At 46.3% G+C, this 26,884-nt stretch overlaps 1 protein-coding gene across 1 annotated transcript in view; it reads right to left on the reverse strand.

The window, feature by feature from the left end:
- LDLR (low density lipoprotein receptor) overlaps positions 1 to 24,631 on the reverse strand; it is a 33,962-nt gene extending 9,331 nt beyond the window's left edge. The window contains exons 1-10 of the mRNA XM_010828334.1: positions 24,420 to 24,631; positions 13,740 to 13,862; positions 12,009 to 12,131; positions 8,734 to 9,120; positions 6,758 to 6,880; positions 4,740 to 4,862; positions 3,065 to 3,184; positions 2,309 to 2,434; positions 1,854 to 2,025; positions 1,525 to 1,752 (exon numbers count right to left, since the gene is read on the reverse strand). Coding sequence (XP_010826636.1) covers positions 1,525 to 1,752; positions 1,854 to 2,025; positions 2,309 to 2,434; positions 3,065 to 3,184; positions 4,740 to 4,862; positions 6,758 to 6,880; positions 8,734 to 9,120; positions 12,009 to 12,131; positions 13,740 to 13,862; positions 24,420 to 24,486 — 1,592 coding nt within the window. The 5' untranslated portion in view covers positions 24,487 to 24,631. The remainder of the gene's footprint in view (positions 1 to 1,524; positions 1,753 to 1,853; positions 2,026 to 2,308; positions 2,435 to 3,064; positions 3,185 to 4,739; positions 4,863 to 6,757; positions 6,881 to 8,733; positions 9,121 to 12,008; positions 12,132 to 13,739; positions 13,863 to 24,419) is intronic.
- Between the last annotated feature and the right edge of the window lie 2,253 nt (positions 24,632 to 26,884).

Genomic DNA, 26,884 nt, shown 5'->3' on the forward strand with positions numbered 1-26,884 from the left:
AAAAAAAAAAAAAAAAGAAATTTGTTTTGGTAAAGTATGAATTTATTTATTCTTCTTATTTTTTTTAAGGCTGTGTGGCATGTGGGATCTAAGTTCTCCGACTAGGGATTGAACCCATGCCCCTTGCATTGGGAGCACAGAGTATCAACACTGGACGGCCAGGTTAAGTGTATGTTATCCTGCAGATAAATTGCAAGGACTCATGTTCAAAGGCATTCAAAGCTATTCATGGCTCCTTTGTATAAGGCAGGGGAGAAAAACTTAAATTTCCATGTGCTGGAGAGCAGTTTATTTTTATTTATTTATTTATATATATATATTTTTTGAGAGCAGTTTAAATAAATCATGGCCCATCAGCCTGAAGGAAAGGAAACTCATAGACCAAATGGAAGAGCCAGGTGGTGGTGCCTGCTGTTTAGGGGGAGAAATATAAGAGCAGAGCAAGTGATACAAGTCTAAGTGGAGTGTGTGTCTGGGAGGGTCTCTCTCTCCTGGCATCTGGATAGACCAGATGACCCTCCACCAAATGAGGGCATTAGTCTTGTTGGAGGAAGGCCTGCTGGGCCCACCTTCATCCCAGGGTCCCTCCAATCTGAGCCATGGACACCGTGCTAGCACAGCCAAGTGTGGCTTCGCCAACCTTTTCTCTCTCAGGCCCATCGCTCCCTCTCCCCCAATGACTGCAGCCAGAACAGGCTGCCCATCCTGGGGCTGTGAACTTCCCAGCCCCAGAGACCCTCCCAGACACACATGTAATGTGCTGGAGCAGGTGTCCTCTGCAGGGCATGGTACTTGGGACGAGACCATGCTTTCACAGGGGTCCCTGTGGACACTGGAGCTGCTGATTCAGCCATGGTCCCACCTGCAGGGGGCGTGCCACGGGTGGCGACCTTCACTATGTTTGCAAAAATTGTTGTTTGGCTAATGCTGAAGTGTGTACGGGTTTGTGTTTTTTTTTAAGTGTTCAGTATTTCTTAAGGACATTGTCTCTCTTGTTTTTATGCTAACTGGGCTGTGTGTTCATTTGGGAGAGGTCTTGGGGATGTAGCGAACATTCCCAAGATGTTCTACACCCCCCATCCTGTGCAAAGTTCAGATGATAAAATTCCCACCATGACGGAACCCCCTCCCACTGAGAGTGTAGGGGACGTGGGAAGACCCCACATGCTTCGGAGTTAACTAAACCCTTGTGCCACAACTACTGAGCCTGAGCTCTAGAGCCCAGGAACCACAACTACTGAAGCCCACACGGCCTGTGCTTCAAAACAAGAGAAACCACCACAGTGAGAAGCCTGTGCCCCACAACTAGAGAAAGCCTGTGCAAAACAATGAAGAGCCAGGCATCCGAAAAAAAATAAAGACATAAAGAAAAACCTGTGCCCCGCCCCCCCAAAAAACCCCACAAACAAAAAACAAACAAAAAGCTAATCTGGTCTGGTCTGGTCATCTGGTCTACCTAAGCCCAAACCTCCCCCCATCTGGACCTCTAATCCATTTGTGAACCCCAGCCCTAGGAATACCCACCCATGTACAGGATCGACCACAATGGCCCGTGGTTTGGAGCCTTCCTCCTGGAAGAGCGTCTTCCTCTTCACACCTTTGGTGTCAGCCACGGAGACGGTACCCAGGATGGAGTCGGTCCAGTAGATGTTGCTGTGGATCCAATCCACTGCCAGCCCATCGGGGGCCTGGAGATCCTCGCCAATGACGGTGTCGTAGGAGGAGAAGCCGGGGGCTCCGTCGATCTGGGCACTGAGGGGAAAGGAGAAGGAAGAGGAGAGTGTAGGCTCCGGGGGCCCTCCGTCCACTCAGGGACTGGGGCTGCGTGCGGCTAGGGGAACAGGCAGGCTCACCTGTAGATCTTCCTCTGGGACAGGTCAGACCAGTAGATCCTGTTACTGGCCACCTCCGTGTCCAGGGCGACCACGTTCTTAAGGTTGGGGATAAGGCTGGTGTACTCGCTTCGGTCCAGAGTCATCTTCCTGACTTCGTGGCGGTTGGTAAAGAAGGGGTAGGGGATGGTGCCTGGGGATCCGGGAAGGGGGCGGTTCAGCAGAGTGGAAGGGACCCCGACCTCCAGAAACATGGGATCCCCTGATTTAGGTGCTTCTAAGAATCACTGCATGGTTGCAGTTCTAACCTAACTTCAGGTAAAAGAAACAGTGATGTCTATTTGTTTCATTGCATGCTAAGTTGATTTAGTCCTCTTTTTGACCCCATGGACTGTAGACTGCCATGCTCCTCTGTCCACAGGATGATGAAAGTCCCACCACATGGCCTCCCCCCACCGCCACCTCCCTGCACTTACCCACGGCCTTGCAGGCCTTGGTGAGGGGCTCCAGCCGGAAGCCCTCTTCGCACTCGCATTTGTAGCTGCCCTCGAGGTTCACGCAGAGCTGGCTGCAGGTGTCAGGGTTCTGACACTCATCGATATCTGAGAGTTGGGACACAGAGAGAACTGGAGCATCTTTCCAGCAGGGCGCAGATGGAACCATGGGCTCTGACCAAGAGCCATGCCTCCCTGTGGCAAATGGAGGACAACCCATCCCCTCTCGGGAAAACCTCCAGGACAGGATGCTCTGACCAATTTTTTTTTTTTAATTTATTGATTTGGCTGCACCAGATCTTAGTTGCAGCACGTGGAATCTTTAACTGTAGCATATGAACTCTTAACTGCAGCATGTGGGATCTAGTTCCTTGACCAGGAATCAAACCCAGGCCCCCTGCTTTGGGAGCGTGAAGTCTGAGCCACTGGAAGTTCCTGATCACCAAAATCTTGAAAATGGCCAAGCATGATCTCTAACCCCAACCTCACCATTCACTTTAGGGCATAGTCAACTGGGTGAAGTTGCATCAGCTGAGATTTCTTTCTTAATTATTAATCCCCAAAGGCCAAAAGCAAGTGCTCCCCAAGGGCCAAGCTGGCAACAGCTGGTTCAAGCACCTGGCCTCCCACCAGCCCTGTGAGGAGGGTACCTTCACCCACTTAACAGATGGGAAAACTGAGGCTGAGGCTTTGACCCCCCTCTTCTTCCAAGGAAAGAGCCAGGGGCTTGGGAATTACCTTCACATCTGTGCTTGCCCACTAGCTGGAAGCCTTCAGGACACAGGCACTCGTAGCCAATCTTGAGGTCATTGCAAATGTGAGAGCAGCCGCCCTTGTTGTCCAGACACTCGTTGGTCCCTGTGCCAGATGCAGGAGGGGCACCGGTCACACTCTGGCCGCCAGCCACCCCTCGTCCAACATCCTGCAACTGTTTCTACCTCATCATAACCAACATGATGACTGCTGGTGAAGTTGCCATGATTCCTAAGAGGTCTTAGGGCCACTGTCACACGTGACACCATGAATGAACCACGAGGATGTTGTCGATGTTTAGTCGCTAATTCTTGTCCCACTCTTTGCAACCCCATAGACTGTAGCCCACCAGGCCCCTCTGTCCATGGGATTTCCCAGGCAAGAATACTGGGGTAGGCTACCATTTCCTCCTCCAGGGGATCTTCCCAACCCAGGGATGGAACCTGAGTCTCCTGCAATGGCAAGCTGAGCCACTAGGGAAGCCCTATGAGGGTGTTACAGTGAGTGAATTATAAGCCAGGTACGGAAGGACAAATACTATTCCACGTGAGGCCCCTAATGGGGTCATATTTATAGAGAAAGAAGGTAGGAGGGTGGGTGCAGAGGTTGGGGGAGGGGGAGTTAGTATTCAGTGGAGACAGAGACTCATTTCTGCAAGATGAAATAGTTCTGGAGATGGATGGTGGTGATGGTGACACAACACTGCGACTGTACTTAAAACATGCCTGAACACCTAAAAATGGTAAAACCATAAATTTTGTGGGTTTTTTTAACCATAATTTAAAAAAATTTTTAATTATAAAAAATAAAAGCCACATACCACTTACTACAGTTACATGTATTAACTCACTTAATCCTCCCCATAGGAAATGGCAACCCACTCCAGTATTCTTGCCTGGAGAATCCCATGCACAGAGGAGCTCATGGACTCTGTGCAAAGAGTCGGACAGGACTGAGTGACTAACACACACAAAATCCTCCCTATGACCTTAAAGGCATGAGACTTATAGCTGGGGAAATCGAGGCATGGCCAGGTTAAACAGTTTGTTTAAGATCACACGGCTTGACGCAAACCTAGGGCACTGGGCTCCTAATCCATGCTCTTACCCTCTATACCAAGCGTGGGCCAAAGCCAGCCCTCAACCTGCTCTTTGACAGCTAAGAATGGTTTTTACATTTTAAAATAGTTGAGAAGAAAATAAGAATCAAAAGCAAAATATTTCAAAAGTTCTATGAAATTTGAGTGTCTGTATCCATAATAGAATATTGGAACATGGCCCTAGGCATTCAAATGCACGTGTATGGGCTTGGGTGGGTGCTCTCCTGCTACAAAGGCCAAGTAGAAGAGCTGCGACAGAGACCCTATGGACTGGAAAGTCCAAATCATGGGTCAAAGTGCTGCTGAAAACACTTGCAACACCTGATCCCCAGCAGCCCTAGGATGTCTGGGAAGTTACTGCCCCATCTTACAGATGGGAAAACTGAGGCTTAGAAGCCAATCCACTTATCCCCAGGCTCCCCTCTAACATCTGTCCAGCCCCAGAGTCACAGCACTTGTGGGCTTCGGCAGGGCTGGCCCCTCACAGCACCACAGCACCCACGTCTCAATGCGGTGGACCCCACCCTCAACACTACCAGCTGCCCACACCCCAGGGCTCACCACAGTCCTTGAGGGGCTCGTCCGACCAGTCCCGGCAGTCCCTGACGGAGTTGCACACTTTGTCCAGGGAGATGCACTCACCGCTTTGGCACTTGAACTTGTTGGGCCCCTCGCAAAGAGTCACTATAAGCACAGAGTAGGGTCAGGTGTTTCCAGGAGACAGGAGGTGGCTTAGTGCTTCTTATTAATATGATTATTTATGCAAGAATAGATACAAATGTATTTGGTGGTAAAACAGAACAGTTACTGATCATACATGAAGCCTCCACTCAGCTTAAGAATTAGAATATCACCAATAGCAGGGGCTGGTAAACTCTGGCCTGATGCCTGTTTGTTTAAATAGAAGTTTTATTAGCACCCAGCACTGCCCATTGGTTTACATACAGTCAGTGGCAGATTTCATGCTATAACAGCAGACTCAAGCAGATGTAACTGAGACTATGGCCTGCAGAGCTGAAAATTCCTACTCTCCAGCCCCCGACCTAAACTATTATAGTGGTCTAAGCCATCCCATTCTACTACCCCCAGAGGTAATGATAATTTTGAATTTTGATTACTACTTCTTTATTTTTTCATTAATAATTCTATCAAACATGTATGAATGAACAATCTACTGTTGAATTTTGCTTGCTTCTGAGTCTTAATAACTGTATCCAGTTAAATTCCTGCAATTGCCTTCTTGTTTGCAACCCCAAGGTTATGAAGTTCGCCTGGGCTGCAGACAGGGGCTGTAGCCTCATTTTTCTCAGCTGCATGATATTCCACTCTGTGATGACACTGCCATTTAAAATTATTTCCAGGCAGCCCTGTTCACAGCAGTACTATTCACAACAACCAAGGCATGGAAGCAACCCAAGTGTTCATCCACGGGTGACTGGATAAACAACATGTGGTCCATCCATACAGCAGAATATTATTTTGCCTTAAAAAGGAAGGAATTTCTGACACCTTCTATAACATGGATGCACGTTGAGGAAACGACGCTTAGTGAAATAAACCCGTCACACAAATTTGTGATTCCAGTTACATAAGGTCAAATACTAGAGGAGTGGAATTGGTAGAGACAGTAGAATGGTGGGCACCAGGGGCTTGAGGAAGGAGAATAGCGAGTGTATAATGGGGACAGAGTTTCAATACGGGAAGATGAAAGAGTTCTGGCAATGGATCATGCGGATGGTGACTTAGCACCACTGGACTATACTCTTAAGAATGGTTAAGACAATAAATTTTGTTACATGTGTTTTTTTTGTTGTGTTAGCCACTCAGTCCTGTCCAACTCTTCCAGACTCCATGGACTGTAGCCCACCAAATTCTCCAGGTAAGAATACTGGAGTGGGTTGCCATTCTCTTTTCCAAGGGATCTTCTCGATCCAGAGATCAAACCCACATCTCCTGCATTACAGGCAGATTCTTTACCATCTGAGCCACCAGGGAAGCCTCTATTTCACTACAATTAAAAAAAAAATTTTTTTTACATTAATTCTACTGCTGGGACTTCCTTGGTGGTTCAGTGGTTAAGGCTCTGAGCTTCCAATGCAAGGTACGTGGGTTTGATCCCTGGTCAGGGAACTAAGATCCCACATGTCATGCAACATGGCATATTTATATATATATATATATATATATATACACTAATTCTACTGCTGATGAACATTCTGGTTGCTTCTACTGCTTTGCTGTTAGGACAGTGCTACTCTGCTCATTCTAGAGCCTATCTCCCAGTGCACAGATACAAGTTTCCCACGAGCGGAACTGCTACACTATAAACTCAGCAAAGTGGAATTGTACTGTACACGTAACTCTGTGAGCTCAGGTTCATGAGCTATGTACACTCCAACCTCATTAAATCTCACAGTCCTGAAGTAGATGTTTTCATTTTGCAGATTAGAGAAAGAGGCTCAGAGAGCTCAAGTAACTTGCTTGAGGACACACAGGAGGCTCCTCCCTTGTCTGGGAGGCACTGTGCTCCTCCCCCCACATCTCCCCACAGCCCGGGGTCCTGGAGGGGTGGGGCTCACCGTTGACGCAGCCCAGCTCGTCACTCAGATCCTTACAGTCAGGTTCCCTGTCGCACTGCCGGCTACCATGGATGCAGGTCCCATCCGAGCACTGGAATTCATCAGGCCGGCACGTGGCCACAGCTGGGAAACAAAGAGCCAAGTGTGGAGAATTAAGAAAGGGAAAGCACCCAACACAACCATTACATTTTCATAGATTTCTCTCCAGTCTGTCCTTGCGTGCAGGAAATTCATTAAAAAGTTGGCAGATCGGGGAATTCCCAATCAGTGGCTAAGACTCTGTGCTCCCAATACAGGGGGCCCAGGTTCGATCCCCGGGCAGTAAGCTAAGTCCCTCATGCCACAGCTAAGACCTGGCAGAAGTAAATGAATAAATATTAAAAAAAAAAAAAAAAAAAGCTGGCAGAGCTAGTAGGCCATTCTTGGCAGAAAAGCAATGATGTGGTCCCAGTCTAGATAGAAGCCTGGCCAGGTACGTTATGATGTTGTTGGTTAGTCCCTAAGCTGTGTCTGACTCTTTGCGACCCCATGTGCTGTAACCCACCAGGCTCCTCTGTCCGTGGGATTTCCCAGGCAGGAACACTGGAGTGGGTTGTCATTTCCTACTCCAGGGAATTAATATCTTCCTGACCTAGGGATTGATCCCAAGTTTCCTGCATTAGCAGGTGGATTCTTTACCACTGAGCCACCAGTGAAGCCCGCTGCCCACCTCCCCCCCCAAAAAAGTCATTACTACTGAGTATCACACAGCCCTTTCAATGACTCAGACTGTGAACGTGAAAAATGTTTCTGACTAGACCTTGACCTGAAACAGGTTTTCACTTAACCCTAATTCATTAAGCTCTAAGCTTATGCTTTCTGCACTTTCCCGTGGGTTATATTTCACTATGAAAATGCTGACAATGTGCAAATTCAATTTCAAGAGGTCAGTGGAGAAAAAAAAAAAGATGATAAATAAGTATGCAAATGTTTGGAACTCATTTGTGTGTGTGTGTGCTTTTATGTCGTAACCCAGGTCCACCGAGGCCGACGCTGTTGCTCCATCTACAGGGGAGGAGATCAAAGCACAGTAACGCTACGTCCCCGGCCAAGGGTCACACAGCTTGGACATCACCAGTCAGGCCTGGATCCTTTCTGGACCAAAATAATACAGCGTGCTACAGTCTGCTCCTCTTGGCAAGAGAAAAATTAAATAGGGGCTCCAGGGGCTTCCCTGGTGGTATAGTAGATAAGAATCCACCACCCAATACAGGGGACATGGGTCTCATCCCTGGTCTGGGACGGTCTTCCGCAGCACCCAACAACTAAACCGGTGTGCTGCAAATACTGAACCTGTGTGCCTAGAGCCTGTGCTCTGCAACAGGAGAAGCCCACAGACCACAACTAGAGAAGGCCCTCATGCAACGGTGAAGACCCAACACAACCAAAAAGTAAGTAACTGAATTAAAATAATAATAAATGTTAAAAATAAATAAACAGGTGTTCAAAAGGGAACTCCTTTGGAAGACAGTGTCCTCTATGTGATCAGAAAGACTGAAAGGAACATGAAATGGGACCGACTTTTGGTATTTTTTTTAGGTCAATGCTTTATTGACACCATGTTGCCTTGAATATAATCTGAAGATATCTTTGGATATCATATTCTTTATGCAGGATATTAGCTCTTTCTTTTCTTGTATCTGAATCACTCCATCAAGGATTTATTATAGCTGAAGATAAGACCTTTGGAAGCAGTGTTCCTTTTTCTTTTTTTGACGGAGCTAAGGTATATGGGATCTTAGTTCCCTGACCAGGGATCCAACCCTCACCCCTGCACTGGAAGAGCAGAGTCTTAACCACTGGACCAAGGAAGTCCAGGACTGACTTTCTTATTGTGTGATGCGGAATCATTTAAGCACCTAAAGGCACCGCCCCACCCCTGTCCCCTGCCGGGGGAGCCCCCAGCCTGGGTGAGGGGATTTCCGAGGCGCCCCTACCGCAGTTCTCCTCGTCAGACTTGTCCTTGCAGTCAGGGTCATGGTCGCAATGCCAGCTGGAGTGGATGCACTCGCCACTGCCGCAGTGGAACTCGAGGGCCGAGCAGGGGTTGTTGTCCTGCAGGGGGCCTGATGGGTGGGGGGTCCCGCAGTGCTTTGGCCACTCGTCTGAGCCATCGTCACAGTCGGGGTCGCCATCGCAGGCCCAGAGCTGGGGGATGCACATGGAGCTGTTGCACTGGAAGTTGGCAGGGCCGCAGGTGGGCATGGGGCAGGACGCCTCATCCGAGCCATCTAAGCAGTCCAGGTCCAAGTCACAGACGAACTTCGGGGCAATGCACTTGCCGTCATTGCAGCGGAACTCATCCTGGGAGCACGTCTTGGGGGCTGCGGGGACGGACGGGAGAGGACAGCCTGGTCACCGGGGAAACCACTCCCCAATCCCGACACCAACTCATTGCACAGATGGGGACACTGAGGTGAGGAGAGGCCAGAGCGCAGTGAGTGGACTCCAGGCAGTGGTCAGGGGACCTGGCCGACAACCACCCAGTTCCTGGGCCCCTCTGGGCCTCAGTTTCCTCATCTGTTCCTGTCTCAAAGTGTTACTGGAGGACTGGGATGTAAAGGTACACGGGAACCTGTATTTAAGAGTTTATGCAGGGAACTATAGTCGGTATCTTATAATAAATATAGTAGGAAAGAAGAAGAAAAAGAATATATGTGTGTGTAACTGAATCACTTTGCTCTACACCTAAAACTAACCCAAAACTGTAAATTAAATATACTTTAGTTTAAAAAAAAAAGGATGAGTGGAGTAGGAAATGGCAACCCACTCCAGTATTCTTGCCTGGAGAATCCCATGGACACAGGAGCCTGGCAGACTACAATCCATGGGGTTGCAAAGAATCGGACACAACTGAGGGAATTCAGCACTTATAATTAAGTGTTCCTTTACTATTAAAAGGCTTCCCTTGTGGCTTAGCTGGTGAAGAATCTGCCTGCAATGCGGGAGACCTGGGTTTGTTCCCTGGGTTGGGAAGATTCCCTGGAGAAGGGAAAGGCTACCCACTCCAGTATTCTGGCCTGGAGAATTCCATGGACTGTATAGACCATGGGGTCACAAAGAGTCATGTCTGACTCTTTGTGACCCCATTTTACTATTCAAATTTTATTATCCTTCATTTTATTAGTGGTCCTTGAGCAGCTCTGAACGTTTGGAAATTGGGTGTTGAAGGAAGGTAAAGTAGAATATTTTGATCCGACTGGAGACTTTGAAATACTAGATAGTAAATGTGATCATCCTCCTTTGACCTTCAGCTCAAATATCTCCCTGAAAATAATGCATTCAGGTTCAGAGGAAGCTTAGAGATGGCACTTTAAATGTCACATTGTAGTACTTATAAAATGAAAAGGAGGTAATTTCGGCTTTAAAAAACAAAACAAAACCAAAAAATGGCTGGGGACTTCCCTGACGGTCCAGTGGTTAGGGCTCCAGGCTCTCACTGCCAAGGGCCCAAGTTTCATTCCTGGTGGAGGAACTAAGATCCCGAAAGCCACTCAGAGTAGCCAAAAATAAAAATAAAAAACTGTTGCCCTTATTATTATTATTTGCTTGTTTTTATTTACAATGACATGGGACTTTTTGAAAGTGAAAGTCGCTCAGTCGTGTCCCACTCTTTGGGACCCCATGGACTATGCAGTCCATGGAATTCTCCAGGCCAGAATACTGGAGTGGGTAGCCTTTCCCTTCTCCAGGGGATCTTCCCAACCCAGGGATTGAACCTAGGTCTCCTGCATTGCAGGCAGATTCTTTACCAACCGAGATATCAGGGAAGCCCATATTGGACTTTTGAAGTTGAAGTATAGTTGACTTACAAAGCTGTGCCAGTTTCCAGGTATGCCACAGCGGCTCAGTGACTTTAGATAGCACAAAACGATCACCAAGCTAAGTCCACTTACTGCGTGCCACCCTACAAGGTTATCACCATCTTACTGACTACATTTACCACGCTGTGCATCACATCACTGTGAATTATTTAGTTTACAGGAGGAAGTTGGTTCCTATTAATCTCCCTCCTCTATTTTACTCATCCTCCCACCTCCTGGGTTTGATGGTACTATTATTTCTTTTTTTAACTTCTTCAGTTTTATTGTACATACATGTCAATCTTTTTTTTTCCCATTGTGGACGGAGTTTAATAATTTTTTTTTAAAGTTGGATTGAAGTATAGTTGATTTCCAATGGTGTGTTAATTTCTGCTCTACAGCAAAGTGACTCAGTTATACGTAAATGTATTCTTTTTCATATCCCTTTCCATTGTAGTTTATCACAGAATATCGACTATAGTTTCCCTGCCCTATACAATTGGAGAAGGCAATGGCACCCCACTCCAGTACTCTTGCCTGGAAAATCCCATGGATGGAGCAGCCTGGTAGGCTGTAGTCCATGGGGTCGCTAAGAATCGGACACGACTGAGCAAATTCCCTTTCACTTTTCACTTTCATGCATTGGAGAAGGAAATGGCAACCCACTACAGTGTTCTTGCCTGGAGAATCCCAGGGACAGGGGAGCCTGGTGGGCTTCCATCTATGGGGTCGCACAGAGTCGGACACGACTGAAGCGACTTAGCAGCAGCAGCAGCAGCCCTATACAATAGGACCTTGTTGTTTATGCTGGTATTATTAGAGAGTCAACAGAAACAGTAATTATGTGAAATGATGAAGGTGTTAAATAACCCTATTGTGGTAATCATTTCACAATATATATAAAATCATCACACTGGAGACTAAACTCACACCATGTTACATGTCAACTATTTCTCAATAAAGCTGGAAGAAAAAATAAAACACTTGGAAAAGAGGCCCAATCCCTTTTATTTTAAAATGTTCCCCAGTGAGAACCAAGGTTAGATATGCATCACTAAGCACTCACTCACTTTTTAGGTTGTTTTTTTTTTTTTTAATACTCTCTTGGGGGGTTTCATATTTTGTCAACTTGAAGATTTGATGTGATCTCAATTATTTAAATTTCCCTCAGGGTGTTTTTTTTTTTTTTTTTTAAAGAGTCTTACTTTGCTTTTAAAAAATCTACACAATTAGAAAAGAAATTATAAATAATGAATAAAATCAAAGAGACAAGACAGAACCTGCTGCAGAGTGCCTTCCTGTCTGAAACTCTCTATGGTTTGGAACAAACTGACCTCAGCCACAAACCCAGTCAGATCACTTGGACACGGCTAGGATCCACGGGCCACCAGACAAGGGACACCACTTACAACAGCCTTCTTCGTCCGAGCCATTCTCGCAGTCCACCTGGCCATCGCATCTCCAGGACCCCGAAATGCAGCGGTTGACACGGCCCCCACAGCTGAAGTCCCCCATCTTGCAGGTGACAGACTCTATGGGAGAAACAGAGCTGAACCGTAACGCAGAGGGAAGAATGCCTTGCCACTCCGAGCTCTGCAAGGGAAGATCCCAGAGTTTTCTGATAGGAGATTCAGGCTCACTTTTCTGGGCCAAAATGAAGGAAATTTAATGGAACTTATTAAAAATTAGTTGCTGAGGACTTCCCTGGGAGTCCAGTGGCAAAGACTTCCATGCTCCCAATGCAGGGGGCCTGGGTTCAATCCCTGGTCAGGGAACTAGATACCACATACCACAGCTAAAGATCCCGCATGCCACAAGGAAGACTGAAGGTCTTGCATGCTGCACTTAAGACCCAGTGCAGAAAAATAATTTTTTTTTTAAGTTAGATGCCAGGTGTTGCAAAGATTTTGGAATGAGATAAAAGTGGTGGTTGCAAAGCACTGGGAATATATTAATGCTACTAAACTGGTTACTTTTTTTTTAATTTAAAATTTTGGGGTGGCTTTTTTAAAAAATTGAAGCATAATTGATTTACAATGTTGTGTTAATTTCAGGTGTACAGCAAAGTGACTCAGTTATACATGTGTGTGTGTGTATATATATGTATATATTTTCTTTTTCAGATTCTTTTCCATTATAGGTTATTACAAGATATTGAATATAGTTCCCTGGGCTATACAGTAGGTCCTTGTTGATTATCTATTTTATATATAGTAGTATGCATCTGTTAATCCCAAATTCCTATTTTATTCCTACCCCCAATGGCCTAATTCAGTGGTTAGGACTCTTAAGCTTCCACTGCAGCTGTTATGGGTTCGATCCCTGGTTGGGAAGCTAAGATCCCACAAGCCACCTGGAGTGGCCAAGAAAACAAAAAACAAACACACAAAAAGGCTAATTTGTGAGACTTCCCTGGCAGTCCAATGGTTAAGACTTTGCCTTCTAACATGGGGTGAAGGTTCGATCCTGGTTGGGAAGCTAAGACCCCCATGCCTCGAAGCCAAAAACCTAAATCATTAAGAAGCAATATTATAACAAATTCAATCAAGACTTTAAAAATGGTCCACCAAAAAAAAAAAAATCTTAAAAAAGGGCTAATCTGTGTAACATGAACCTCAATGAAAAAAAAAAGAGGAAAGGAAACTTTAAAGGAAAGTTCCAATAATATCGTCTCTGTGTGCATGCTAAGCATTTCAGTCTTGTCCAGTTCTTTGCGACCCCAAGGTCTATAGCTCGCCAAGCTCCTTTGTCCATGGAAGAATACTAGGCAAGAATACTGGAGTGGAGTGCTATACCCTCCTCCAGGAAATCTTCCCAACCCAGGGATCAAATCCGAGTCTTTTACATCTCCTGCATTGCAAGTGGATTCTTTACCTCTGACCCACCTGGAAAGCCCAATATCTTCTCTGCCCATCTCCTAATTCATAGAAGAATACATTAGTATGCTTGTCAATTTCTACCACGTCTGTCACCTGCTATCATCAAATCACTTTGCCATCCAACAGAAATTAACACGTTGAAAATTAACATTGAAAATGTTTAAGTGTAACACAACTATACTTAGATTAAAAAAAAAAAAAAAGGAGTTAAAAAGAAAAGGTTAGGACACACGTCATGTCCAAAGGCGGGGAGAAACTCACTGCACGTCTCCTGGGATTCATCAGAGCCGTCTTGGCACTCGGCGGTCCCATCACAAACCCACTTATAGGAGATGCATTTCCCATCTTGGCACTGAAACTCGTTTCTCCCACAGTTGTCTTCCACTAAAGAGAAGGAAAGGAGAAGGAAGAATCAAGGCTGGGATCACAAAATGACCCAATTCTTTGTGTCTCTTTCCTGCCAAGTGAAGAATGAACCAGAAATACAATCCTACTGCAGCAGTCAGGTCTCCAGGAAATCAAACACACCACAACTAAACCGAGTGAACCAAAAGTGTAGTGGAGGATGCGAAGGACACTTCCTAAAAAGAGATGCATCCCCAGTGTGAGATTCTGACATCATGGTTGGTGAGTCCAAAGTGTGGATCCACTGGGCGATGGGGACAAAATATTAGAACCTGGGTGCACATTACCAAAGAAAAGGACATGAATTAGCATGTCACAAACCTGTACTGGAGACAGTACCAAGGAAAATTGAGACTGCAGAAGCATTAAGCTGGAGGAAAACTTGAAAAGCTTTCTCCAGTTGGTAGAAAGGAACTAAAGAGATAAAAATTGGGACTTCTCTCATGGTTCTGTGGTTAAGAACCTACCTTACAGTACAGGGGACACAGATTTGATCCCTAGTTGGGGAACTAAGATCCCACCTGCCACTGGGCAACTAAGCTCGTGCACCCCAAGAAGCCCACATGATGCAGCTGAGACCCAGCACAGCCCCCACAAAAAGGGTATATAAGTTATGAGAAATGATTAATGTAGAGGTCAGACAGCAGAGATCCAGCAGAGAAGATAATCATATAACTAAATTTCAGATCTAAAGAAGTGGGTTGTTGCTGTTCAGTTGCTGAGTTGTATCCAACTCTTTTCGACCCCGTGGACAGCAGCATACCAGGCTTCCTTGTCCTTCACTGTCTCCCGGAGTGGGGGCTACTCTCTAGCTGTGGTGCTCTGGCTTCTCATTGTGGAGCATCTCTTGTGGCAGAGCACAGGCTCCAGGCCCACAGGCTTCAGTAGTTGTGCTGCACGGGCTTAGTTGCTCCGAGGCATGTGAGATCTTCCCGGACCAGGAATCGAAATTGTGTCTCCTGCATTGGCAGGCAGATTCTTTACTCCTGAGCCACCAGGGAAGCCCCTCTAAAATATACGACTTTTACACTTTGTGGCTCAGATGGTAAAGAATCTGCCTGCAATTCGAGAGATCTGGGTATGATCCCTGGGTGGGGAGGATTCCCAGGAGGAGGGCAAGGCAACCCACTCCAGTATTCTTGCCTGGAGAATCCCCATGGACAGAGGAGGTTGGCGGGCTACAGTCCATGGGGTTGCAAAGAGTCAGACACGACTGAGCGACCAAGCACACAAAGAGAGCAAAATAATACTGACTGCATTTAGTTTTAGGTATCATGCTTTGATTCAGGGGCATTGTTACGTGTGAGCTATGATCAAAGCAAACTTTTATTGTGAAAGTTGCTCCTTCCGACTCTTTGTGACCCCATGGACTATACAGTCCATGGAATTCTCCAGGCCAGAATACTGGAGTGGGTCAGTCATTTCAGTCACTCAGTTGTGTCAGACTCTTAGGGACCCAACGGACTGCAGCACACCAAGCTTCCAATAAACTTTTATTGGTTGGTAATAAAATTGGTATTACTCCTTTAATCTTTAAATATAGACTTTGATCCCCTTCATAATCTAAAGTAACACAGTTAATAAAAATTATGATCCAGTTTATCTCAGGATAAGGAAATAAGACCAAGAAGGAAGAAGCTAGCAGAAATTTCCTCATGAGTCAGATATTCTGAAGGCAAATGATATGTAAAATATAAGTTCGGGCTGATGGCTACGTTTATTATATTTTTCACTACGTTTGTAAGAAGAACTTTTTTTTTATCACTTTATTTTGAATGTTGACTGAAACAAACAAAAAAAATAGTTTAATAGTTTGCACAAAATGTATTCATTTGCTCATTTTGCACAAAGGCAATTAATGAACTCTTCATGCACAAGGCAGAAACTGTGTCTCCAGAATTAGTCCATTCCTGGGAGAAACTTCCAGACAAAGAGATCCTTGATCCTTGAATGATTCTTCTTATGCAAGAAGTCTCTTCTTCCTTCATTCTGCATATGGGAGAAGATTCAAGATCTTACATGCTTTGTGTCTTTTTATGTATTCAGATTTTTCCCCCTTGATATTCTCTTTAAGTGGACTTTCTGGGTGGCTCAGATGGTAAAGAATATATGCCTGCAATGTACGAGACACAGGAGACTTGGGTTTGATCCCTGGGTCAGGAAGATCCCCTGGAGGAGGAAATGGCAACCGACTCCAGTATTCTTGCCTGGAGAATCCCATGGACAGAGGAGCTGGGTGGGCTACAGTCCATGGGATTGCAAAGAGTTGGACATGGCTGAGCACGCATGCATGTACATTCTCTTTAAACACTCAGTAGATGTGGTGCACAGGATTAGTTGCTCCGTGGCATATGGGATCATCCTAGACCAGGGCTCCAACCGATGTCCCTTGCATTGCAAGGTGGATTCTTAAACACTGGAGCACCAGGGAAGTTTGAGACCTTCAAGTTTTAACTGAGCACATTACCCAAGGGAGGATCTATAATTTCCCAGCTTCCTTTGCAGCCAGGTGTGGCCATGGGACCAAGTTTAAGCTAATGAGCTGTGAGTGAAAGTAAATGTGCAAACTTCACGACCTTAGAGGGTGGCACTGACAAGTTGATTCCTACTAGTGAGCATTTTGCCCCTCTTAACCTCAACGTACAAGATAAAAACTGACCTAATTAGATATGGTGGAAGGTCAAGCCATAAAAATAAGAATGATCAAAGGCACTCTTTGAAGTATGGCTCCCTGTGTCCAATTGCTAATCATCAGCCTTGCCCTTAACGCTCGGCAATAAAAAAAAAACGAAATAATGCAATTTGCAGCAACATGGATAAACCTGGAGATTATCATACTAAGTGAAGTAAGCCAGGTAGAGAAAGATGAATATTATACAATATCATTTATATGTGGAATCTTAAAAAAAAAAAGATACAAATGAACTGATTTAAAACAGAAATTAGACCCACAGACATAGAGAACAGATTATGGTTGTCAAAGAGGAAAGAAGTGAGGGACAGATAAATTAGGAAATTGAGATGGACACATACACGCTACTATATATAAAATAGATAACCAACAAAGACCTCCTGTGTAGCACAGGGAACTATATACTCAATTAGCTTGTAATAATGTGTAAGGGAAAAGAAACTGAAAAAGAATCTGAATCACTGAAACTAACACAACATTGTAAATCAAATATACTTTACTATATATATATATATATATATATATATACACATGTTACTTCATATATAGAGATATAAAGGAAAAAAAAACCTTGCCCTCACTACATCATGATTTGAGATTTTTAACTATAGTAGGAAGCCATTGCAAATAACAAGATATTTTAAAATGTGCGTTCGATTTTTATCTCACCTTTTTAACATATCTGGTTTTCTATATAATTATGGTTTTTAATGTACACCAGATGATAGCATAGTTATATGACAAATAATTATATTAAGGAGAACATGCTGGATCTGGTAAAAAAAATTTCACAACCTCAGATCCCAAACCTCTGCAGTCCCTTCTGGTACAACGCCCCCTCCTAACTCCCTCCTCTTTGCTTGGCTAACAGTTCAGCTTCGAAGCTAACCTTCCCCAAAACTGGGTTTAGCAGCCCATGGACTTCCCAGGTGGCGCTGGTGGTAAAGAACCCACCTGCCAATGCAGGAGATGGTAAGAGTCACTGTTCGATCCCTGGGTCAAAAAGATCTCCTGCAGGAGAGCATGGCAACCCACTACAGGATTCTTGCCTGGAGAATCCCATGGACAGAGGAGCCTGGCAGGCTACAGTCCATGGGGTCGCAAAGAGTTGGACACAACTGGAAGTGATTTAGCACGCACGCATGCAAGAGCTCTTAAAACACCCATTTCTTACTCCTAACATACAAGATGGAAATCATTTGTTTACCGAGTCCCCCAGCCTAGATTTAAACTCCTGGAGAGTAAGGAATGTCTTTTTCTTCCTTTCAGCGTGAAACCATCAGAGCCCAAGGCCTGAGTCAAAACAAGATTTGTTGAGCTGTTATGCCCCAGTCAGAGACAGGTCCATCATATTACTACTGGGCAAAGATTTTGGAAAAGCGGAACTCTTCTAGTTCCATCTCTTCGGAGGGCAACAGGGCAGAATCTGTCAAATTTTAAAGTGCAAAGTCCCCGGGACCCAGAAGAATTATTAACACAGATGTATAACAATGTCAAGTTCAAAAAGGTCCAAAGCTTTTTTTCCCCCACTGAGCAGTGTGGTTTGTGGGATCTTAATTCCTCGACCAGGAATCAAGCTTCTGCCCCCTACAGGGGAAGCTCAGAGTCCTAACCACTGGACAGTCAGGGAATTCCCTGTCCGGTTTCTTTTGCTCGAGTACATACTATTCATGTGCCGTTCTAGCTCAGGCACAACTAACCGATAATGATAGAAACTGGGCTTTCCTGGTGGCTGAGAAGTAAAGAATCTGCCTGCAATGCAGGAGACACGGTTTGATCCCTGGGTCGGGAAAACCCCTGGAGAAGGAACTGGCAACCCACTCCAGTATTCTTGCCCGGAGAATCCCATGGACAGAGCAGCCTGGTGGGTCCATGGGCTTGAAAAGAGTCGGCACAACCGAGTGACTAACACTTTCACTTTTCGCAATGACAGAAATCAGATTAGAGGTGCCTCTGGTCTGTGTCTGGCAGGTGAGTAAGCTGAAGAGAGCCGGGAACTTCCTGGGGGGAGAGAAGTCCTCTAGGTCCTAATGAGAGGTGGCTACATGGAAGTAGATGTCTATCACAACTCACTGAACTCTTATCTGTCGATTCTATAGTATGTTAATTGCACCTTTAATTCAGAAGAAACAAATTCTGGGTCTTCAAAGCTCATTGTCCAGTGTTCCTGCCCAGAGGAACAGTCGGGTGAGATTAGGAGAGAGATGAGTGGAGGGGTGGAGGAGGCTATAGGTGATAAAGAGAGAAATACATACAAGGAGTGTTTAGAAGCATCAACAGAACTTGGTAACTGAACTTACAAAGAGACCAGGCTGGAGGTAACCCCAGTGGAGAGCTCAGGAGATTCAAATGATCTGAGCTCTAGAACCTGCCACTATCAGAAGACAGACTGATAATGTAGCCCAGCTACTGATCCAGACAGAACATCGCCCTCTGAGGTGCCTCTGCAATGTACCCCACACCCACTGATTCACAGCTGAATCATGATTATGCCTGAAAAAGGAAATGACTCATTTCTGGCTTCCCACATGGGGTGGGTAAAAAGCAATCAAAATTCCAGGACTCTCAGAAAAAAAAAAGTAAAAAAAAAAAAAAGGAAGTTCAGGCAAGGGGCATTCTCTACAGAGGAGGAGGATTCTGGAGGAGGAACTTCGCCATCTGCTCTCCCAGCCAGGAGATGGCAGTTTCAATCATCGCTAATCCACTTTGCCCAAGGAACCATCTCACACGCAGAATGTGCTACTGGAAAGGCTAAAAATATTAAACCATCTTGAAAGTGCAAAAATGAAAGTGTTAGTCGATCAGTCGTGTCCAACTCTTTTGCAACGCCGTGAACTGTACCCCACCAGGCTCCTGTATCCATAGGATTCTCCAGGCAAGAATACTGGAGGGAGTTGCCATTTCCTTTTCCAGGGGATCTTCTCGACCCAGGAATCAAACCCAGGTCTCCTGCATTGCAGCCAGAGTCTTTACCGTCTGAGCCACCAGGGAAACCCTACTGGAAAGGCTAGAAACATTAAACCATCTTCAGTTCGGTTCAGTTCAGTCACTCAGTCATGTCCGACTCTTTGCGACCCCATGAATCGCAGCATGCCAGGCCTCCCTGTCCATCACCAACTCCCAGAGTTCACTCAGACTCATGTCCATCGAGTCAGTGATGCCATCCAGCCATCTCATCCTCTGTCGTCCCCTTCTCCTCCTGCCCCCAATCCCTCCCAGTATCAGAGTCTTTTCCAATGAGTCAACTCTTCACATGAGGTGGCCAAAGTACTGGAGTTTCAGCTTTAGCATCATTCCTTCCAAAGAAATCCCAGGGCGGATCTTCTCTGGTGGTCTTCTGCACTCTGCACTCCCAATGCAGGGGCGCTGGGTCTGATCCCTGGTTGGGGAACTAAGATCCCACATTCTGCAACTAGGCCCATGTGCCACAAACTAGAGAGCCCCCACCTCGCAACAAAGATCCAGCATAGCCAAAAATAAAAATTACAGTAATAACAAAAGTAAGAGAGAAAGAATAACAACCCCCTTCCCTGGACACCAACGAGCCCTCCCCTGGGCAGCAGTTAATCAAATATTTTCTTGTCATAGATGGCTGAAGACCCTACCAACAAGAAGACCCTACTACTACATATTTCTACCTGAACAGCTGTTCATCCAACAGCTGGCCATCGGCTGTAACATCTGAATGAAGAGTGAATGGATTTCACCATTACCGACAGCAGTCAGCTGGGAAATGTCTCATGGCCTTGCTTATATGGCCGAGGATAAGGGACAGTGAGCACCCAGGAGAGCACCTCAGGATGGGTGTCCTGGCAGTGGGCAACCCCCACCTGAGCGAGGAGTCAGAACTAGTCCTATTTCAAACACCACAGCCCAAAGAAACAAACAGCTCTTTCTTATTTCCTCCCAGTTCCACAAGCAAGGTTTGGGTTTTGTATGTCAGTTTCAGTTGAATTTCAGCAAATGCAAACCAGAGCACTACATCCCATAACTCCTCATACTGCTGCTGCTGCTGCTGCTAACTCACTTCAGTCGTGTCCGACTCTGTGCGACCCCATAGATGGCAGCCCACCAGGCTCCCCCGTCCCTGGGATTCTCCAGGCAAGAACACTGAAGTGGGTTGCCATTTCCTTCTCCAATGCATGAAAGTGAAAAGAGAAAGTGAAGTCGCTCAGTCGTGTCTGACCCTCAGCGACTCCATGGACTGCAGCCTACCAGGCTCCTCTGTCCATGGGATTTTCCCGGCAAGAGTACTGGAGTGGGGTGCCATTGCCTTCTCCGCCTCCTCATACTGGGGATGCCTAAAATTACGTACGCAACACACGCCCTCCTCCGCAAAAAAAGAAAGCAATCGAAACTCTAGCCTTTAGACCTCTCCTGTCACGGGTGAGGAATCAGAAACAAGGTTATCGAAACAGAAAAGGAGAATATACATTTCTGCTTTTTCTCCAGTACACATAATGAGGTGGTAAATGCTTTCAAGGTTTTCCTTCCGCGGATACTGAAGATAGTGGTTGTTCAAGAAAACCAAAATAATACATGGAGGGGATTCCCTGGTGGTTCCGAGGTTAGGACTCGGTGCTTTCACTGCCAAGGCCTGGGTTCAACCCCTGGCCAGGGTACTAAGATCCTACAAGTCGAGAGGCATGGACAAAATAAAAATTAAAAAATAAATACTTGGAATCATTTTCTTGAAAAAGAAATGGCCTGGGTCTTCCCTGGCGATCTAGTGGTTGGGACCTCGCTTTCCAGTGCAAAGATACCAAAGGCCTCAGAGCCAAAAAACCAAAACATAAAACAGAAGCAACATCATAACCAATTCAATAAAGACTTTCAAAATAAGATGTTCCACACCAAAAAAATCTTAAAAAAAAAAAAAGAAAAAAATGTCTGAAGCTAAGACACTTAGCAGAAAATGAATGAAAAATCCTTTTGCCAGTGCTCTTTTCCACAAGAGGGACCACCAAGATATTTTCCCCAGAGGTGATCTCCGTGGTAGTTTGTCGTCTGCTCCTTTGAGGGAGGGGTAGCCAGTTTCTATCTCTGTTCACTGCTGACTACGTGCATGGTGTCTTAGCAACACATGGTTACTTGCTAGACAGCGGAGCAGAGTGTGGATGCTGTTAATGTACTGAATGTGGAATGTGAAAGGCAATCAAAGCACTGAGCAAAAAAGGTATCTAGAATTGGGTCTTATTAGGGGAGGAACCCTTGGAGAAGGCAATGGCACCCCACTCCAGTACTTTTGCCTGGAAAATCCCATGGATGGCGGGGCCTGGTGGGCCGCAGCCCATGGGGTCACCGGGAGTCGGACACGACTGAGCGACTTCGCTTTCACTTTTCACTTTCATGCTTTGGAGAAGGAAATGGCAACCCACTCCAGTGTTCTTGTCTGGAGAATCCCAGGGACGGGGGAGCCTGGTGGGCTGCCGTCTATGGGGTCACACAGAGTCGGACACGACTGAAGTGACTTAGCAGCAGCAGGGGAGGAACCCTACAGATATGAGCAGGAATGCCCTAGAAAGACAGCATGAGGCAGACAGCTCAGAAACATTCTCCCTATCTTTAGTGAGTGTTGCCCTGAAAGATAAGTATGCCTGACAATGACCAGTGAATCCCCCTGGGGCTTGTTGTTAAAGCAGTTGTTGTTTAATCACTAGGTTGTATCTGACTCTTCCCGATCTCATGGACTGCAGCATGCCAGACTCCTCTGTCCTCTGCTATCTTCCGGAATTTGCTCAGATTCATGTCTGTTGAGTCAGTGATGCTATCTAACCATCTTATCCTCTGTTAAAGCAGACACAACTTAGGGGAACACTCTACTTTCTGAGTTTGGGTGTGTCCCTGGCATATTTGATACCCTACATACAACTGTCAATTAATTGACTTTGATTTGGCTAAAGGAAAGAAAGCAAGCAGCTAAGATTCCAATTACTACCATTCCCAAAGTAAACAGACAAGAAATTCCCGCTCCCTTGGGGCAAACTGGAGTAGCCAGGGCTGCTACAAATGTCTATCATTAAGTTAACAGCAGAGTAGATACTTAGTGGAATACACAGCAGAATACTGGAGTGGATTGCCATGTCCTTCTCCAGGGATCTTCCGGACCCAGGGATCAAACTCAGGTCTCCCACACTGCAGGCAGATATTTAGTAGCTGTCCACTCACTCTCAGGAGTCTGGGGAACACACCCAGACTCAGAGCCTCCTTGAGAACCAAAATACATGATTTCCTCAAGCTGCCCAGTGAAAAAGGAAACTGAAGCAACATATCTTGCTCAATGAAACTTCACTGCCATTAATATCCTCGTAGGGAAGGAGTGGATCTGTGTGTGAAATACAGGCTCATCAACTGTCTCTTTTCCAAGCCACCATCCCTCTGCTTCACACAACCCAATGGCTGAATTATTACAATAACCCTCTGCCATGTGGCTGAAATTCTCCTTCCTTTCCTCCCAGAGGAAACTGTGATGTGTGTGTCTGATTCCAAGAGTTCAAAGGTCTCCGCTCAAAGCCACCCCTCCCCTCCATTAAAAAAAAAAAAGCTTCCTGCATCCTGTTCATGGGACAATTTCAATACTTTTCTAGGCCCAGATGGTTGTTAAGCTGGAAAAGGACCATTTCCTTATTATCCAGGGCGAGGTCAAATGTCTCTCTCAGCCACTGGATAACTCAGGATGTTGCACCAACTAGCCTCTTGCCCAATTCTAAAATTCAAGCCCCTTAAAATGAAAGGTTGTCATGTTGTCATGAGAGCAGTTCAACTGAACTCATTTTAGCACCTATGAACAGACAAGGCAATCCCAAAGGGGTCCATTCGGTCCCAACTCTCGGTCCCTGCCCAGGCACGGATGAAAGTCTCCGTTAAGTGCCCTTCACGTCCGATCCGGGAAGGACTGGAGTTTCTAGGCAACGTTTCAGACTGGGAAGGGACTGAGGCCTTGGAGGTGGCCTGGGGGTCACGTCTGCGAACTGGTCCCAGTCGGGCGGGTCGGAGAAGCTCCTGAGGACAAAGTGTCTGCATCATTGCAGACAGAGGAGGAAACAGGCCTTGGCCGAGCGGGGCTCAAGCGCTCGGCCGGCATGCTTGCAGAGCTTCTCCAGGGGCCCGGGACTTGGCGCAGCATTTGTGACGGGAGCCCCAAATGACCCGAGGAATCGCCTTCGACATCCTCACGGAGACCTAGCGAGGCGCGAGGCGTGCGCCAGCCCCGCCCCACGCCGCCCGGGCCTCAAAAACTACAGCCTCCCATTGGCCAAGGGGTGCGGCTCGAGGCTCGCCTGTTCGAATGGCGTCCAATGGGAGCTCGGGGGAGGGCCCACAGGGCTGAAGGCGGGGCTGGAGGAGGTGGCTAAGGGCGGAAGCTTGGTGAAGGTTAGAAGAGTCCCGCTCCGTTTCGAGGGGCAGCAGCGCCCTTGGGAAGCACAAAGCCAACTTGACCGCCGCCGTAACCCCTGAGGGTGAAACGATGTGAGGGAGCGCCCGTAGGGCCTCCAGGCTGAGCAGCCCGTTTTCGGGCCCGTCTCACCCCTGGAATAACTCTGGGAGGGAGTACCTCCTCCTAAAGCGTACCCGGCTCTAAGAAAAGGAGAGTGGTCCCCCATTGGGGGGATACTTGTGGGGAAAGCCGCGTCGCGTTTCCCTCCCAGACCCCTCAGACACCTATCCCCCAAACCCTTTTCCCAATGCAGCCATTGGGGAAGGACTTTGTGCCATTTTCCCACGTCTTCCATGGACTGAATGATTTTTCATTTTCTCTCCCGCCGGCCCCCCAAAATACCAAGGGGCTCCCCAAATTCAGGAGCTCACCCCTATCCCGCGCGGGCTTCCGGAGCCAGACTTACCTGCAGCCTCCCCCACAGCGATGAGCAGGGCGATGGCCCAGCGCAGCCCCCAGCCCGCAAGCCTCATGATCCCAGCCTCCGCTTGTCACGCCCCGGCCCAGGCCGCTGTCCGCTCGCAGTGACCGCTCTGGAAACCCGGGCTTCGCGCGGCCCGGACGCGACTGCACGCGGGGCGTCAGTCATTTGCAGCATTTCTATGTGAGGTTTCCCTGAGAGGGAGGAGTTTGCAGTGGGGTGATTTTCAAATATCTTCACCTCACTGTGGGAGGAGGAGTTTGGAGAGGAGGAGTTTCAAACGGCCGATGTGACATGGGCTCCTTAACCCATGAAGCCCTGACTCAGATTCCAGTTCTTTCCAAAGCTGGTCTTGGACAGGCTGCAGGGTTTGTGGCAGGAAGAGCTGAGCCGCCTCCATGCCCACCCTCAAAATGAAATCCCACATCTCCTTTAAATTTCTCTCAAATTTTGATTGTTATATTCTCTTTGGTGCCCAGAGAAGATTCTATCTGCCCTTCCTAATTGCCTAATTGGCCAATGACATCTCCCCTCGGACTCAAAACCAAAAACTAGAGATGTTGGAAACTTAGCCCCACCCCTTTTCTCTACTTGCCTTCTCCTTTCTAGGAATTGTTTATATATTTTAACTGTTTCATCATATATAGTTTTAGAGGGTTCTTCCAAATTGCCCCATAAAACAGTTATCAGTGATGCATTTAAATAAAATCATCACAAAAGTACAGGCAAAGACTGATTTTGTTTTGTGGGATCCAGCACTTGGATGAATTATGGGCCAAAACATCTCCGAAATCAACTGACCTCATACCTGGGGTCTGGACATAAATATTGATTTATCTTATTCAGAGAAAGGGTTGAACAAACAGAGTGGCCACTTCCTCTCCCCAAAGCCAAATCAAAACAAACTAGAGATTTCAGAGCTGAACCTGAATGCCTAAACCACCAAGAGCTGATGGTGAACAGCTTTTAAGAATCAGGGTGTCTCTTTGGTGGAGATTCATGAACTTGCCATGGTCCCTTGCCAAAAAGCCCTCCTACAAAGGGTCTGGCAGTTTGGAAGGGTTCTCTCCGGATAAGCAGATTTCTCTGAGGTTTTACAAACTGAGCTTAGCAGGCGTACTAACCTCTCAGCAGACTTTCGGAGAAACCCAGGAGAGAAGGCAGAAAAGAGGCAGAGAGGAGATAATTGAACTCTCACAAAGAAAAACAGTGATTAATCCAGAAGAAACTTATAGACAGTGTCTGGAAGTATAGAGCCCCAGCTTCTGAATCATACAGAATTTGGGCGAGTCACTTAGCTTTGCCAATTAAAAAAATGGGACATTGGGACTTGCCTCGTGGTCAAGTGGTTAGGACACCATGTTTTCACTGCAGAGGGAGTGGGTTCCATACCTGGTCAGGGAAGTAAGATCCCATAAGCCTCAAGGCAGCGGATGAGAGGGCAGGGTGGGGGAAGGAGACAAAATAAAAACCAGGGGCAAAGTAATGCCTACTTCCCTTACTTGGCAGGTTCAGTGTCAGGGTCAAAATGAAATCATGAATAATCTTACCTGCAGAAATTGACAAGGATGGGCAAGTTCTGGGACTTGCAACATTTATGAATGTGTCACCCTCCATTCCATTCCTTATAACATATTAACATATGCTCCTCTTTTTCCCCCCTCAAAGGCAGGAGCACTAGGTTTGATTTCCCTTCTGAAAATTTACAAGACCTCACAGACTCAGTTTCTGTTGCGAGCTCAGCTTTCTCTGATCCATCTGGTGGTAGGTGACTTATTCTGCCCAACAGCCCTGGAAAGGGTTACCAGGAAGAGACTGTCTTCCAGAGAGGACTTAGCTTATTTAACATGTGTTCAGAGCTAGTTGTATGGAGATACAGGGACAGGCCTGGAAAAGGGCTACAAAAACCCTGAAAAGAACATTCCTGGAGGTCTCAAGCCTGGGCAAGAATTCTGGGATGGTTTTACCCAGGTCTGCCTTTGATCTGTCTGTAGAAATCTCAAGGTACTTTCTGTTCCTGCCACATAAGCATATATTGCCCTGAGAATGGAGTCACACTGTTTAAATTTCTCTACTTCTTGGAGCCTCCATATGCTCTACTGTAACTTACTCAGGGTTCTTGTGACGATTAAGTAAATATATATATATATATATATATGCTGGTGTCTGGGGAGGCCTTACAAATAGCTGTGAAAAGAAGAGAAGCGAAAACCAAAGGAGAAAAGGAAAGATATAAGCATCTGAATGCAGAGTTCCAAAGAATAGCAAGAAGAGATAAGAAAGCCTTCTTCAGTGATCAATGCAAAGAAATAGAGGAAAACAATAGACTGGGAAAGACTAGAGATCTCTTCAAGAAAACTAGAGATACCAAGGGAACATTTCATGCAAAGATGGGCTCAATAAAGGACAGAAATGGTATGGACCTAACAGAAGCAGAAGATATTAAGAAG

This window comes from Bison bison, unplaced genomic scaffold, assembly GCF_000754665.1.
Source record: "Bison bison bison isolate TAMUID 2011002044 unplaced genomic scaffold, Bison_UMD1.0 scf7180017864492, whole genome shotgun sequence".
NCBI lineage: Eukaryota > Metazoa > Chordata > Mammalia > Artiodactyla > Bovidae > Bison > Bison bison.